The 17,496-nt window shown below is 41.7% G+C and overlaps 1 protein-coding gene and 1 non-coding gene across 2 annotated transcripts; both read left to right on the forward strand.

Annotated features, from left to right (window-relative positions):
* Positions 1–3,340: 3,340 nt before the first annotated feature.
* TRNAQ-UUG lies at positions 3,341–3,413 on the forward strand. The gene has a single exon. It is a non-coding gene; the product is annotated as a tRNA-Gln (tRNA).
* Positions 3,414–6,482: 3,069 nt separating this feature from the next.
* Positions 6,483–15,639, forward strand: C15H10orf53 (chromosome 15 C10orf53 homolog). The gene is made up of 3 exons (XM_043924990.1): positions 6,483–6,579; positions 14,496–14,615; positions 15,271–15,639. The coding sequence occupies exons 1-3, from the start codon at positions 6,483–6,485 to the stop codon at positions 15,333–15,335; spliced, it is 282 nt and encodes a 93-aa protein (XP_043780925.1). The 3' UTR covers positions 15,336–15,639.
* Positions 15,640–17,496: the final 1,857 nt, after the last annotated feature.

Consider the following 17,496-nt stretch of genomic DNA (forward strand, 5'->3'; position numbering starts at 1 on the left):
CTCATTGGTCTTGGCCAAGAGACTTAAAAAGCCCAGAGACTCAAGTTCTTCCATTATCAAATAGGGACAAGAGCGTCCCAGCCTTGTGAGGTTGTCAGGATGGTAGGTCACATGTGTGAAGGGCCTTTGAGCAGGTGGGCACTGGTGCCCGCTGTCGGGATGATGTTACCCCAGCAGGCACTGTTCAGGTGATGTTTGTTTCAGACTTTCTCTCAAACACTCATTTGTCAGAACCAAGCTCACATTTGCCTTTTTCTGAGCTTAGGGAAAGGAAACTGACTGTGTATTCCGATATCGGCCATGTGTGGATGGCAGACGTTTGGCAGGAGGGAACAGCTCCTCCCTCCCTCCGAGAGGGAGGGGCTGGAAGCTGGTCTTCCCCCTCCAAGTTCAGGTGGATACACTGAGCCTTTATGTAAAGGCAATGCTGAGCCATGGCCATGGCCATCTCTGTGGGGACCCTGGTCAAGGAGACTGTCCCAAGAGTCCTCAGAGAGATGGAAAACGAAACTTAGAGACTCAGATTTGGGGGGACAATAATGCATAATAAAAATGTATGTGGCCACCTTTACCATACTGCTAAGTTGCCAAAATATATAAAGTTGATATTTGAGTTCTATTTTTATAAAACAGTTCTAGATTTATGGCAATATGTACATGTGTATTTATAGCCTTTTGATTTTAAGTTATAGTTTTGTGCTTTAAAGAAATATATGTGTGACTAAAGAACTGTATATTGAAAGCACTATATTCAAATTATTTAAAGACTGTAAGTCTATATTCAATAAAAAGTAATGCCAAGAAAGATGGCATTGGCTGCTGTTTCTACCCAGAAATGCTATAAAAAATTGTGTAGTAAATTCTGTCAGCTGGGTCAACAATTCATTCGCCTTTGTCTGAGATCTGACAACAGCAGCAGTGGATGTCTAAAAAACAGGATCTGGGAGAGAAAGAGCAGGAAAGAACTTAGTTTCTCCTAGTGTGTGGCATGTATAGGGTGAGGGACAGAGAGGTTTCATGGGGTATTTGTGATCAGGTTGGGCATAGAGATGGGTGTCTCCACTTAAGTCTGTAAGAACATGCATACACAGAATGAAGTGGAGGGAAAAGCATCAGGTTTGGAGGTGGGATGCCTAAACTACAGACACAGCTCTAGCTCTAATGGCAAGATAGAGTGACTTTGGGGAATGTCACTTTCACCTCTCTAGCCCTCAGTTTCCTCATCTGTAAAATGGGAATATTGATATCAGCCCTACCCATTTCCAGGGTTGTGGCAAAATGACATACGATGGTCATTGTTTGAAAAACTTAGAAGTGATATAAAAATTCTACATTCTTATTACAGGCTCACAAGTACATGTGCACACACTTCCTGAACCCTGTATGGCCCTGCACCCTGCTCAGATATATTCCAAACTGCAAAACCCCCTCCACAACCCCAAGAATCCACAGAACCTGAACTGTTGTTGTTATTGTTTAGTCGCTCAGTCATGTCCAACTTTTTTGCAACCCCATGGATTCTCCAGGCAAGAATACTGGAGTAGGTGGCCATTTCCTTTGATCCCCAACCCCGGGATCGAACCTGAGTCTCCTGAATTGGCAGGAAGATTCTTTACCTGGGAAGCCTGAACCAGAACCAAGATCCCTCCAAATAGAAGCCCAAATGCTTTCTGATCAAAGCCCAAAAGGAACCGTCAAGTGTGTGAATTTGTGTGATTGGGATGCAAAAGAGGCATTATCCAAAAAGACAATGGCTAAGAATATTCCAGGAGCAATGGAGGGGATATGAAGGAACAGGATGAAAGTAATGTGGCTTTGCTCTTGTTGGCCCCAAAATAACCAGATGTAGGTGACAGAGAAGAGTAACAACAGGCAAGCCAACCCCCAATGAGCAAAATAATGCCACCCCCCTCCTGTTCGTCTGAAGGTCCTGGGAGGTGGACATTGGTACATTCAGGTCGAAATGTACGGAGGAGTCCCTCCCAGGTTCATAAGAGCAACCACGAGTTTCCAAATTATGCCTAAGCAGTTCCCCCTGGGGACAGACAGAGAACCAGTACCTTGGCTTCCCTTTCTGAATCGAGGCAGCCTCTCATCTTTTCTGTTTCTCTGAGTTTTCCTTCCACAGCAGCCTCTTGAGTCTACAGGGTGAACAGTGTGACACCTGAAGGGAAAGCTGCCCTCATATCACAAGAAAGGACCTTTCTCAAAGCCCTGTTCACCCTTGTATCCTAAGGACCAGCTCTCTCTTTGTTCTCTTCTACTGCTTCTTCCATCTCCTCGTGGGATTTCACTTCCTATTTCTGTTCTTTCATGTCATTGGATCCCAAGTTTCTGTCCTTGGTCTCTATCACTTATATTTATGAAACTGCAAAACAGCAGGCTGAACTGATAGAGAAGGGTCCCTTCCACCTGTAAAAACAAACACACAAAGAGGAAAAAAATTTTAAACACATAGTCAAGTTCAAAAGAAAGAAAATAAACCCAAATTCTAGGGGGAAAAAAATGGTATCCAAAACAGAGCAGTGAGCAGGAGCTAAAGGTGTATCGGACCAGACACAGACTCCAGTGGTCGACAGTGGTCTTTTCCACCCCTGCAAGTTGAGAGGACATAACCTCAGCCCAGCCAGGGTCGGAGATGCAGCTAAATGCCCCACACAAACCAGAACCTCGGAGAGGTGTCCTAACTCTGTAAAAAGAACTAGAAACGCTCTTCCCATCAGTCCAGGGGAGCACTGAGGAACCATGCTATTCACATAGGGCTGCAGATGATGGAAAAAAGACATCCACAAGAAATTTAATTATAAATTTCTGCTATATGTGGATGTAGAATCTGAGTATATACATCTTATCTCTAAAGCAGGAATTCCAAACCAATAATTTATTTAAATTGCCTAGGTCAGTAAGATCCAAAGGACCTCAGCAGGATCAAATACAAAACCACTTTCCACAACCCTGAACACACCAAATCCCCATGGGAGAAAACGCTCCATTAAAAATGAGGTCACGGGCAAAAAACAGCACAAGAAATGGCTTATAGGAAGGAAAGCAGCAGATAAGACAAATAGGTGAACAACATCGCAAAGGCTGGAGAAAAGAGATGACTGAGAGGAGCTATGAAATAGATTCATTTAACATTGCAAAGAAACAAAATATATGAAAAAGGGAGAGAATAGGAGGAAAGCACTATTTAAAGAGAAAATGGCTAAGCATATTCCAGAATCCAAAAAACACATCACTCTAAAACCCATGGTCAAAAAAGAAATAATAGTGGATATTTTAAAATATTTAGAGCAAGAAAATAGAGATACCTCATATCAAGACCTCTGGGATAGGAACTTCCCTGGCAGTCCAGTGGTTAAGACTCTGTGCTTTGAATGCAGGGGTCCCAGGTTCAATCCCTGGTTGGGGAACTAAAATCAGATAAAATAGATGAATAACAGGGATTTACTATATAGCACAGGAAACTGTATTTTTTTTAAAAAGCCTCTGAGATACAGCAAAAGTGATGCTTTGAGGGAAATTCATACTTACAACAGAAAAAAGGAAATAGGAAAGACTGATAAGTTAAGATAGCTTAAAAAAGTAAGAAAAAGGACCAAACAGTAGACTCAAAGAAAGTAGAAGGAACAGTAGACTCAAAGAAATTAGAAGGAAAAGTAAACTCAAAGTAATAAAGACAAAAACAGCTATCAATGAAAGAAAAAACAAGAACAACAGAGAAGCTAAATAATGGAAAAGTTGATTCTTTTCAACTTTTCAACTTTGAAATCAGTCTTTTCAAAGACTAACAAAATAGACAAGTCACAGGTAAAACCAATAAAATTAAAAGAGAAGGTCAGAAATAAGCAATATTATGAATAAAAACTGACATAACCACAATAAAGTAGACAATAAAAAGATGGCAAAAATACATCAACCAGTTTATGTCAAAAATGTCAAAAAACTCAGATTGAAATTTTCTTATAAAAATATAATTAATTAAGACTGATGTAAGAAGAAATAAAATTTCTGGATAGTGCTTTAATCTTAAACTGAAGTGGTGATTTAAAATCTTCCCACTCAGGAGATGAATAATAAAAAATTAATAGAAATCATAAGAAATGGTTAAGGTAGCTACATAAGATCAATATATAAAAGTCAACTTCATTTTATACAACAATAAAATCACAATGCTAAATACATGACTTAGGGAATTCCCTGGCAGTCCAGTGGTTAGAACTTGGCACTTTCTCATGGGGACGAGTTTGATCCTTGGTCAGGGAACTAAGATTCCACAAGCTACATGGTGTGCCCCCCCACAAAAAGAAAAAAAAATACATGACTTGCAATAAATCTAACAAAACACATGCAAAACCATACATAGATAATGATAAACAACACTTAAAGGCATTGAGGAAGATCTAAATAAAGGAGAGGTGTGTGTGTGTGCACATGTACTTAGTCATGTCTGACTCTTTTTGACCCCATAGGCTGTAGCTCGCCAGGCTCCTCTGTCCATGGGATTTCTCAGGCAAGAATACTGGAGTGGGTTGTCATTTCCTACTCTAGAGGATCTTCCTAACCCAAGGATCTGTCTTTTATGTCTCCTACATTAGTAGGTGGGTTCTTTACTAGCGTCATCTGGAAAGCCCCATAGGAGAGATATTTCAGTATGATATATAAGAAGGCCTCAGAAACATTCAGTATTCCCCAAGTTGATCTCTAGAGTCAATGCAACTCCAGCAAAATTCTCAATGGGAGAATTTCTGTTTCTGATTACAATAGAGTAGTTTAATTCAGACTCTGACTCCTACGTAAGATATCTTTAAAAACCTGGCATATATATTTTTAAAATTTTCTTGAAAATCATAAAAGAGCTAACTGGATTGAGATCAGGGGAAGAATGAGAGCAAGCATAACACTGAGATGCTTTTTCTCTGGAGCTATCTAGTGATCTTGAATAGGCAACCTAAAAGATGAGATGCAATTTTGAGTTTGCAGAGTTTGGCTTCCAAAAACTGGAGTGTTAAAACACACCAAATGAATCTTGGTAAGCCACCACCCTCATTGGGCCAGGATCCAAAAAGACTGCACCATAGAAATGAGGAAAACAATATAAATAAACCAACCTCCACATGGACTGCAGCCCAGTTTCAGGCCATCTGGATGGCTAAGCAAATCTCAAATCCTGAAATTGTATTAAGATGATCCTGGGTTGCTGGTGCTACCAGGCCCTGGCAAGAAGTGAAAAATAAAGTCTTCCATAGAGGAAAATAACATCATGCTTGGCCTCAAATTATTTCTACAAATAATTTTTCTAATACAGTGTCCAGTACACAATTAAAGTAAACCAAGCACTCTAGGAGACAAGACAAATCGACAGAACCTAGCAGAAACAACAATAGAAATAGACACACAAGGTCTCCAGATAGTGGAATTCCCAAACACAGAGTATAAAATAACTATTTTTATAATGATCAAGAAGATAATACCAGGCCTAAAAAACTTGGCAAGAAATTCAACTGTATAAAAAAGTGGCACAGCAGATTTGAAAAGGAACTAAACTAAAATTCTAGAGTTGAAAAATAAACAGCTGAAATAATGAACCAGATTGATGGGTTTCATAGCATTTAAGACACAACTGCAGAGAAAATTAGTAAACTGGATTACAAGCAAAAATGATCACATGTATACACACACACATGCAATCCCAAAAGAAGCATGGAAGAAAGAAAAACACAGGAAAGGAGACAGTGAGAATAATATAGTGGGAATGCAATGAGAATACGCTGAGAAAGTGTAACATACGTTTAACTGGAGTCCCTGAAAAGTGAGTAAATGGGACAGAAGCAATATGTGAAGAGATAATGGCTCAAAATTTTCCAAAAACAGATGAAAGACTTAAATTCACAGTTTCAAGAATTCCAACAAATACCAGGCTAGAGAAATAAAAAGACATTATACACACCTTACAAAGGGTTCCAATTTATACCACATGCCTGACTTGCCTGGGAAGGTTACTTGGCCATTCCAAGCTTCTGTTTTGTAAATACAAAACATAACCTACTTCATAGGAATGGCAAAATGATTAAATGAGATAACATGGAATGTTCTTAGCTTGTCGCTTGACATAAACTTTCTGTAACTAGCCCTATATGTTGTTAACTGCTATTATTTATCATTAACACTTACCACACCAGTTTGAAATACCGTGTTTACCGGCTTGTGAGGGTTGCGAGAGCAAGTGGTTCCGACATCACTGCATTTTTTTTTGCACCTCAGAAGTAAGCACACAGTAGGTGCAGGCATTCAGGATTCCTCATCCCCAGTCCCCACGCCAGGCCCTTGGTTGGTGATTTGGGGTACAAATCCTCCAGCTCCACCCACAACCTCCGTGGCTCCGCCCACCCACGCATGACCACGCCCACCCCCACCGAAGGCCAGAAGAGCAGTTGCCTAGCAGTGTGTATTGCGCTGTAACCCCAGCAAGAGTCCTGGCCATGCCCAAGAACGCGCAGGTCATCATGCGCTATGGGCCATACAGCTCAATCGGTCTGTCAGTGGAGCACCGCACCTACCGCCTGGAGGGCCTGCTAGGTAGGCAGCCGAGCGCCAAAGGGCCGTCCAACGGCATGTGCTCAGGTGCACCCCAGCCTCTGAACATCTGTGCAGTCTGTGCCCTCTGCCTAGACTTCCTTCCTTCCTACTTTCTCTGGAAATCTTCCCTAAACCCCTGCTGCCTAGTATTAAGGGGAGAACAGACATTCACGGCAAGCCCACTGGGTGCTGAGTAGTAAATTTCCTGAACAGAAAGATTACATGCCTTGCTTTACACATTGGGAAACTGAGGATCAGGAGTATTCAGTGACTTTTCCAAGGTCACCTGGCTGGAAAATGGCAGAGAGTCTATTCCTTGACCTTTCATTCATACAATAAACCTTTATTGAGCATCTAATATTTGTTGGACACTCTTCCATGTACTGAGGACACACTGCTGAACAAGATACAAGAACCTGAATTGCGTGTGTCCTTGTTGACTACTAATTGTCAGTTGTGCCAAGCTTCTGATGGAGGTACATAATCATAGTGGGACCTACCACTGGCCATAATTGGAGGGGAGAGGAAAGAGAACTAGAAAGATTTACTTGCCTGAATTACATTTGAGTTGAGCTTTAAAGAATGAGGAGAAGCTAACTAGGGAAAAGGAAGAAAGAGCTTTCCAGGCAGTGGGACTGATGTCTGCAAAAGCTGGAAGCATGAACAAATGACCTGTGTCTTTGTTGAACTGATGGGAGGATGAGGCTGGAGAGGTGGACAGAGGCCAGATCCAGCAGGCTGTATGGTATTAGGCAGAGGAATGAAACTGTGGCTGCTGCAAGTAAGACAGATTAGAGGGGGCCAGGAATGGAAGCAGGGAGATAAGGGGCTGTTGGGGTGGTCCAAAGGAGAGAGAATAGTAGCTTGGGCCAGAACGGCCATAAAGGGGTGGTGGATTAAAGTAAAAGTATTGGTACTCCCTAAGAGGATGGAGATGGGAGGAGAGGGTGTGTCAGGAGGATGTGCTTCAGATCCAGTCAGTGTCTGGCTAGAAAACCCCAGAGTTCACAAAAACACTGCTTGAGCTAATAAAATCAGCATGGTTTAAGTATACAAAATCAACACACAAAAATCAGTTGTAATTCTATATCTAGCAATGAACAATCTGAAAAGGAAATTAACAGCCCTATTTACAACAGCATCTAGAAGAACAAAACACATATGAACAGATTTAACCAAGGAGGTGCAAATCTTATACACTGAAAACTACAAACATTGCTAAAAGAAATGAGAGAAAATCAAAGTAAATGGGAAAATATACCATGTGCATGGTATATTGGATTGAAATACTTAATAGTGCATGGATTGAAAGACTTAATAGTGTTAAGATGACAATACTTCCCAAAGTGGTATACAGATTCAATGCAATTCATATCAAAATCTTGATGATGGTTTTTTTGCAGAAATAGAAAAAGTCATTCTAAAATCCATAAGTAATTTCAAGGGATTGAGACCAGCCCGAATGATCTTGAGAAAGAACAAAGTTGGAGGTATCACACTTGCTGATTTCATAACTTCCTCAAAATTATAGTAATCAAAATAGTGTGATACTATCATAAGGATAAACATATAGAACAATGGAATAGAATCAAGAATCTAACAGTAAACCATCACATTTCTAGTCAACTGACTTTTGTCATGAGTGTCAGGACTTTTCAATGGGCAAATTTTTTATTCTTTAATAAATTTTATTGGAAAAACTGGATGTCCACATGAATATATTTTGAATAAAATTAGACTCTTATACCATATTTAAAAACTAACTCAAAATGGATCAGAGGTCTAAATTTAGAAACTGAAAATCTCTTAGAGGAAAGCATAAGGGCAAATCTGAATGACCTTAGATTTGTCAAGTATTTCTTAAACATCAAAGCATAGGTAACAAAAGAAAAAATAGTACGATTGAACTTCATTACAATTGAAAACTTTTGTGCATCAAAGAACAATACTAAGAAAGTAAAAAGAAAATCTAGAATGGGAGAAAAGATTTGCAAATCATATATCTGCAAGCAGGACCTCTCATTGTCATTGGAATGCTTAGTAGGCATCTCATACCAATGTGTTCAAAATTTCTAAGCTAGCTTCTGTAGTACTCACCAGTCACTCCTGCATTTTTTCCATCTCAGTTCATAGCAGTGCCATTCTTTCACTTAAACCAAAGATCCTGCAGGCATCTTTCTCTCCTCCCTTTCCCTCACACCCACTTTCATCTAGCAGCCCATCCTGTTGGTTCTATCTTCAAAGCATCCTGCAGAATTCAACCATGTCTTACCTTCCCTCCCACCACCCTCTGGCTCTTTGTCCAAGCCACTGTCAGTCATCTCCTGCCTGAATCACTGCCCTGGCCTCCTCACTGAGTCCCCTGAGTCCCCTGTGACCACCTTGTCCACTGTAGTCTATCCTCAGCCCCAAAGCCAGGCGATGCCATTAAACCTGAGTGAGAGCGCGGCCCTTGCCTCCAAGAACATTCCGGTTGCTCTTAGCTCACTCAAGGCAGAAGCCAAAGGCTTACAGTGGACAGCCAGGCTCCATATGACCTCCCTAACCTCATTTCCTCCTTTTGCTGCTTACCCTCTCCTCCTGTTCACTCTGCTCCAGCTGTATCAGCCTCCTCGCTGACCTTGAACACACCTAGCCCACTTTTACCTTGGAGCTTGGAAGTACTCAACTTGGGATGCTCTTTCTACACATTCCTGACTGGTCTTTACTCCCTCAGCCTTCAGGTCTTTCTCAAAAGTCACCTTCATGGACAGGTGTTCCTTGAGCACCTCATTGACAATGTCAACACTTCCCTCTGCCTCCATCTTCTTTATCTCCCTTCCCTCCTCTTTTATCTCTTCCTAGTGCTCATTAGTATCCAACATAACTATGTTTCACCTATTTCTCTTGTTATCCTTCTCTCCTACCAGGATTTCAGGGTAGCAGGGATTTTTTGTCTGTTCTGTTCTCCACTGTGTCCTACAGTCTGAAACTGTGCCTGGAATATCTTAAGGATGGATAAATATTAGTTAAAATGAAACTGCATAGAGCTGAACACTGGAACCCAGAAGGAGAGACTGTGGAGGAAACGAAGGAAAGTTAGAGCTGGGCAGACCACTTTTTGCCACCCTCTGAGGAGGGCAAAGACAGAGAACATGGAAGCATAGGATAAGATAAGAATTTCAAGAGAAAATGGCTAATGGGCACCACACTGTTAGCAGGAGTTATCTTTAGAAAAAGATGAATTCATGGTTGATGAAGAACATAGAAAAAGAGTGTTCTCAGAGACCTGTGATGAGAGGGGAAGTTGGCACAGTCACTTTGAAGGGCAACCTGGCAGTGTTGTAAAACTTAACCATGTACTGTGGAATCCAGCTGCTTCATTTCTCAGTTACATAGATATATAAAAACTCACACACACACATGGAAGCATGCCCAGGAACATTTTCTGCATTCCTTGGTCATTGTGAAAAATTGGAAACAGCCGGAAAAAGGAACGACTGGATATATTGCAGTTCATCCATCACGTGAAACCCACTATGGCAGATCTATGTATATTAACAGGCTGGATCACCACAACATAATGTTAAAAGAATAAAGCATACTCCTGAATTTTATCTACACTATGAGCTCACTTCCGTTGAAAAAGACAAAGAGGGGGGGAAGTATTATAAGTGATTTTAAAATTTTTGTCCTTTATTTTCTTTAATTTTAAAGGTTTTTAAGAAATCACTAAAAAAAAAAAAAAGAAATCACTAGTCTGCATTACATTTACAATCTGATAAAATTGAGAGTTTAAAATACTTTTTGGCAGCCCAAGTGTTTTAAGAAGCAAGAAAGGAGGTAGGTCTGAGCATCAATCTGCTGGAAGGTTGGGGGGAAGAACTGGGTGAGTCATCAAATGTACTGATGGGTCTTCACCTCTGACAGTTCAGGTTCAGAAGGTGGGCTGAGGCTACAACTGCAGGAGGTGAGGGAGTGGGTGAAGATGAGGAAATAAACAGTCCAGGCAGCTCTTCCCACAGTAGGGGAGGGGAAGGAGTATTTTGAGAAAATTGAAAGGAGAATTTTTATGGTTGAAGGAGACTTGAGTATTGCAAGGTGTCAGCAGGTGGTTGATTTTTAAAGTTAGCTCTGTGTATCCCTGAATGGTAATTTATACAATACTCTCAGCCAATATTTACTGAGGGCCGGTGACAAATTCCAAGGTGTTTATAGAAGCAAAGCAGGGAGCATCTGCTCCCCTTTCTCTGTCCAACACTCCCCCGTCACTTTAGACCCAACTCACATGGTGGCATAGTAGTTAAAGAATCCACCTGCCAATGCAGGAGACACAGGAGATGTGAGTTTGATCCCTGGGTCAGGAAGATCCTTTAGAGGAGGAAATGGCAACCCACACCAGTATTCTTGCCTGGAAAACCCATGGGCAGAGGACCTTGGCAGGCTACAGTCCATGGAGAACGCAAAGAGTCAGACAGGACTGAGCACACAGGCACGCACAACATCACACCAGGCACAGACCCGTGTCTGTAAAACCTGCCTCCAAGTTCTGTGTGTTTCTTTAAAAACCATAGTCCTCTATCATTTCCTGAAACCCTGCTGGCTTTGGAAATATGCCTGATCTCTCCTGAACTTACCCTGCCTTAAGCAATCTGAAATGTTTAGTTCTTTCTTCATTACTATGAATTATAAAAGCTCAGCAAAAATGTCCTGACTATGGCCTCAAGACTGATGAAACTAAACTAACTCATACTTAACAAAGAGTGTTAATTTCCCTAGCCACAGTTACCCCTTGCCTGCTGTACTTAAGTCTGCCAAATGACCTGTTACAGAGGAAGAGACTCATGAGAATAGAATCCATCCTTATTTAGCTGAGATGCTCTGGGTGCCATCCTCCTGTCCCTAGTTATGCATTAACTGCACTTGTTAATGGTCATCGATTTTGCATCTGTGGTGAGCAGAGGAGGGGGAGATGCCTGTTTGTTTGCCTTGACTTCCTAAATCATTTGTAGATGGCACACGGTTCCACCAGTATTGAGAAGAGGGAGGTTTTTCCATATCCCTGCAGTTCACCCAGCTCCCCCATGAAGAATGAGGTGCCACTTGAAAGAGTCAGGCTATCTGCAGGTGGCCTTACAGCTTCTGGTTGATTTATGCTGGAGTTTAGCCACTGCCTTTGCAAAGACTTTGTTGCACGGAGTATATTTATCTGACCTTTCTTTGAATAGGCAACCATAGCAGCTCATAGGGGAAAAATGGGTCCTCCATGTAGAGAGGTGGCATTTGGATGAACTGCAGGAATTCTGGTGCTTCTCTGAGTTTGATCCCTTAAGCCTGGACTCGCTGCCCTACTGCCAGGCTCAACACATCCTGGACTGTGGACTGGTGAGAAGGGGATGGGCATCCTGAGGATGAATACACAATGTAGACTCTGAGGTGGCTTATCCCTTTAATAAGACGCAGATTTATGTCAAAAGAGTCGTTGGAGGTGTCCAGTGCCATTATGAGTTTGTTTATTCAATAAGCTGTATTAACAGGCCCCTCCCCGCCCTGGAGGGGGATGGATTGTGGTCAGTGAAGGAAGCAGAGAGCTTTATAAGGCAAATTGAAGAAGGACATGCTCTGTTACAAGGACTTCTTCCTGGGAGACTTCATCTGCTCAGATATTGAGGCAGATTCCCATTTTTCAGCACTGCCCTCCACCTCCGTAGGGTGGGTTATTTGGTGGATCAAACCCTATGTCTTAGGTACACCTTTCATGAAAAGAGTGCCGCTGTTCTCATAAAGCAAACCCCAAATCCAGATGCTCATGTGAGGCTCGGTCAGATGTGCCCTGCAGAGAAAGGACCATGTCAGATTGTGGGGAGGGGTGGGGGTACATCTTCCAGATCTCCTGCAAATCCTCTCGTCCCTTATCCTGTGGTCACAGAGGCCCAGCCCCAGACAGAACCTATGCTCCTTCTCTCCAGAACCCCCAGGCTTTGGAGAGCTGGTGTTGGGGGTTATTAGGATAAGGGTGGGGTATAAGATGAGAGTGCAGAAGCTGTTTTGTTCCTGATTTTTTCCAGTCAAATTGAACTACACGTCCCAGGGGTGTCTTCAGACAATGCACAGCCAGGGTCGTGGAAGCCAAATTTCCTCCTACCTACCAGTTTGTAGCTTTTCCCTCTCAGACTGTGTCTCCCTTCACCTGAGTAGGCACTGCCAGGGTGCATAGGATCCCCAGAAAACTGTCTATAGACAGTTTTTATGCCTTTATGCCCTAGAAAATCCACTCACTATTCCAAACTGGGCAGACGGCTTCATTTAAATAAGCCCCTGGTCCAAACTGAGTGCCTCCCTCCAAAGATGCTTAAGAATAAGACACTGAAATAGAATACAATAATACAAATATGCCAAAGATGTGGGTATTCTGTAGAGAGAGATGTTAGCAGACGCGAGGACAATTAGGGCCATCCCTGGGTGCCCAAGGAGCACTATCTTGTTAATGGAGATCCTCGCTGAGTTGCTTTCTGAAGTTCCTTTCCAGAAGTGAAATTAAAATCACACAATCAAAATGTTCACAGTTGGGGCTGGATGTTCCTGAACTGATTAAAAGATGAAGAAGTGGACACGCCAACATTTTGAAACAGCAATTGTCTCTGTAATTAAATGCAATTAACTATCATAACTGTTAGCTTTTCTCCACATAGGCCTGATTGAAATGCTGAAACTTTGAAAAACATGCCCTCCTCCCATCTGATTTCTCTTTCCATCCTCACCAAAATCCTCACCGACAAAGACTGCCAAATGTGATGATGTAGTGCACAAACTCCCACATGGAGGTTATAGTGTGAACATATCAGGACCTGGGGAGAAATGTGTTGGAGAAAACACAGCTCCAGGCTGTCCCATGCACGCCATTTCTCCTAAGCCCATATACCCTTGCATTTCCATAATAAAGAATACATTTTTTATAAAATAAATAACAATTTTCCCATAGCTGACCTCTAGGGAAGGCACTGGTGATTATAATAACTAAAATGCAGATTCCAAAGGGGAGAATAAAAATGTAGTCCATTAACTTTGAAAACATTTTTTCTCATTATTATTAAAAAGCCTAGAATATGCTAAAAGAATTTTTTTTTTTAAGTTTCTCATAATCTCACCACAGAGATAACCCCTGGATAGTTTTATTTTTCCTAATATATACACATACTTTAATTACACTGAATACATATTTTTTTAATACATCTTAAAATGTAACCCTGATTTTTTGCTTATATTACAAATTTTTTTCTTGCTATTAAAAATTCATAGACATTTTTTAAATGTCAAGCTAAAATCTTATCTTATCATCTTTACCACCATTTACTTGACCATCTTATTATTGGGCATGTAAGTATTTCACAGTATTTCATTATTAATATTACATTCCTACAGAAAGGAGCTTATTGTTGTAAAAGTCTGCCTGTATTTCTGATTTTTTTTTGTAAGTGCAATTTCCTGGGTCAGAGATTAGAATCATTTTTTTAATTCTAATTTTTTAGGCATTTGAGACTTTTGACATTTACTTCCAAATTGCCCTCCAGAAAGGTGACCAAATGATATTTCCATTATCAGGATAAGAATTTACCTAATTTCCTATATCCCCTCCAACACAGTATCACCTACTATGAGGAAGACTCAAAAACTCTTCCTAGAGAAAGCTCATATTTTCACTGATCATGTGGCTCTGGTGCAAATCACAACCCAAACCAAAGTTTCTCAGGTCTCTGGCTGTGCTTCCCAGCAGAGGGGAGGGCATGTCAGGCTGTACCAGGGGGGCACCCACCAAGGATGTTCAGTAACGGCCATGAACAACTGGAGAGCAGGCCGGTCGCTGCCATCCATGAAGACATCTGCATGTCAGGTTCATCTGTCCCCATGGCACACACATCCTTCTCCATCTTTTCCAGCTGTGTTGGCTGAAGATGGACACCAGGTCCTCCTAGAGAAGATAGAAGACTGGAATGTGGTGGAACTCATGGTGAATGGAGAAGTTGTCTTCCGCTGTAACATCAAAGACCTAGAGTTTGGTAAATCCTTCCCACCAGCATTTTGCTTTCTCTAGGGCACTTCCATTTCTAGTTTAGTAGTCATTGTTTTCTGCCCAGATTCAAACTGGGTTTCTTTCTGAGTTTTAAATTCTTACTCTGTCATGCATGAATGAGTGCATCCTAAACCACACACAATAAAGTGCTTGATGCTCTGGGCTTCTTCATGGGACACTGGGAATAGAAGAGGATTGGAAAGAAAATGAATTTTTAACTCTAGACTACAACTGGGACTGTGCGCATTTAGGAAGAATAGGTTGTTTTGTGTTGTTGCTTTTCATTTTAATAATGTGCATTTTATTATTACTTGCTTTGAAAATGGTTTTGGTTCCATCTGATTATTTTATCTAGGCTGGCTAAGACAATTAGAGTCAATATGCTGGCAGTGCATGGCATCATCAGCCACAGTCTATGGATTTTTTTGCCCCAGAGAACTTTTGGCTTAGCAGGCTGGCATTGTGCATGCCTCACTCCGCTCAAAGTAAAAGCTTTCCCAATACACTAATACTCTATTAAAGGCTAGTTAACAATTTACATGCCTGGAACCTTCAGAAATGTAGAAGCTGTATGTCTTCTATGACATGACATTGTATAATATATAAAGCTGGCTAAAAGAAAATTATATCTATGTCCCTAGGAGGTGACGGTAAACTAGACCCACTGTGCGGAGAGGCCAGGATAGCTGTACTAAATGCCTACTGATCTCCTCGTGGGAACAGGTGTCTCAAGTCAACAGAAGAGCAGCTGCCTCCGGCCATTCTGCAGTTCAGACAAAAGCAGCTATTCCGGGCCTTGGACTCCGGGCTCAGACAAGACAACACCCTCTGTCCTTCAGCCTGCACAGCATAGGTTTCTCACCTGGCTGCAAGGAAACGGAGCCCACAAAACTAATAAAACCTCACCATTTGCAGCGTCTCTCAACCTCAACCCATAGGGAGAGTGAGCCCTCCAATATCAGGTACACATTGAGCTGAAGGAAATAATAAAATGCAATCTAATAACAAAACGCCATCCCTTGCTAATAACGCAAAGTTGCCAGAAGCATCAGAGGCTCCACTCTACAGTAAGTGAAGAGCTAGGAAGTGATAAAATTAAAGATAAGGCAGGAGGGGGATGGTGGGAGGGAGGATGCTGGGCTTTGAAAATCTGAACCAAAAGGTAATGTCAGTATTTGGAAACCTTCCTATTCCTACAGGTTGACTTTTTGCTCCCAGCGGAGTAATATTCAACATGCTAATGTACGGTTACCTAATGGCAAATATTCAGTTATTTTCCTTTAAAACAAGCAAATGATCTCTGCCTTCTTTTGCATTAGCCAGACTCACAGGCTGGTCTGTAGAGGGCCCAAAAGAGGCCAGGACAGAAGGGGAAAGTGGCTCCCCATTCCCTCTGGGGGAAAACAAAGTCAGTGAAATTAAAGAAGAGTTTTAGCTGTGGTTAGTGCCAAGCTCAGCCATGTCAAACTGGTGTTCATTTTCCTTTAGGCTCTATGTACCAACTGTAGCATGCATTCTTAGCTGTAGAGTAAAGGAGAGGGGAGAAATGTAGACATTGATCTAACAATGTCAAACGTGAGGTCATGGTAAGAAAGCATCACTGAAGAAAGCTGGATACAGAAGACTCTGGGCACTATGTTGAAAGAGAAGGGCTTTCAGGACATGCAATAGGCAGCAGCTGGCTCTGGGCTCACATCCCACAGGGAGGCGGCCACCCTGCTCCCTACAGCCTCACTGCACCTGGAGAGCCATCCTTCCCATTGCTCCAGGGAAACTCAACCCCCACCTGCACCCCAGAGCTTCAAAGGAGTCTGGGGCTCCATGAAACCACTTGGACAAGTTCTTTCTCGCATGTGATGAAATAGGGGATAAAATTTTCATTTTCAGTCCAAGCTTCACTTATCAGATTTTATTCAGAGATGACGAATTGCTTAGGACTCTGGAAATATTTAATCATCTTTGCTGTGAACCTGAGACTAAAAACAAGTCTTCTTCCTGGTGTCTGATGCCAGTTGTCACACATCTTTTGTAACTCTGGATTTAGTTCCTTTTTTCTCAAAGATCCTTTTAAGTGATTGTTTTCATACAAACATTTCACTACAAGAGAAGTACATTTTCATTACAGTAACATGAAACAATACAGGTAAAGTAAACTTGATAATTTTGGTTTATTTCAATCTGGATTTCTTCCAGTTGTATTTGGATGTTCATTAAAAGCTAGACATACATAGAAATAGATTTCACCAATTTGGGATCATGCCATACATATCCATTATGTATCTCTTTTTTAAACTTTACATTTTATGTTGAACTTCCTTACGTGTGACTAAAACATTTGCTGATGGTCTAAGCATTCTATCTTGAATTGGGAAATTTCTTCCTGCTTGAATAGTGATTCCCACTTCCACTGCCAAAACTTCTTAGGCTAAGAAATAAAATTGCAGGCTTTCCCATCTGCATTTGATGTGGTAGCCTCAGCTCCTCAGTGTTAACTGGTACAAGGGGTCCACTCTGTAGTCACCTTGCCCTCCGCTGACACACCCCCACCCTGGTTTGTATTTGTGTCTCAGAGCAGCCCCCACCCTCCCTACACCCAGCCTGCTTTCCCTTTCCCATGGCCAGAGCAGAAAGGCTGGTAAGGGGGAAATTACACAAGAGTCTAAGAAGAAAAAAAAAAATAAGTGCAGACAGCTTCTGGGAGATACGTGTGCCCAGGATGTTGTGCTCCAAGTTAGATCAGAGTTACATGATATATGAATTGGCATTACCACGAAGAATCCCAGGGTCACTTCTAGGTGGTAGGCTTGGAGAGGTGGTTGGGGTGGGTAGAGAGGGGAAGTCTGCAGGACTATCATTCCTTTATGTGC

Source organism: Cervus elaphus, chromosome 15 (assembly GCF_910594005.1).
Source record: "Cervus elaphus chromosome 15, mCerEla1.1, whole genome shotgun sequence".
Lineage (NCBI taxonomy): Eukaryota > Metazoa > Chordata > Mammalia > Artiodactyla > Cervidae > Cervus > Cervus elaphus.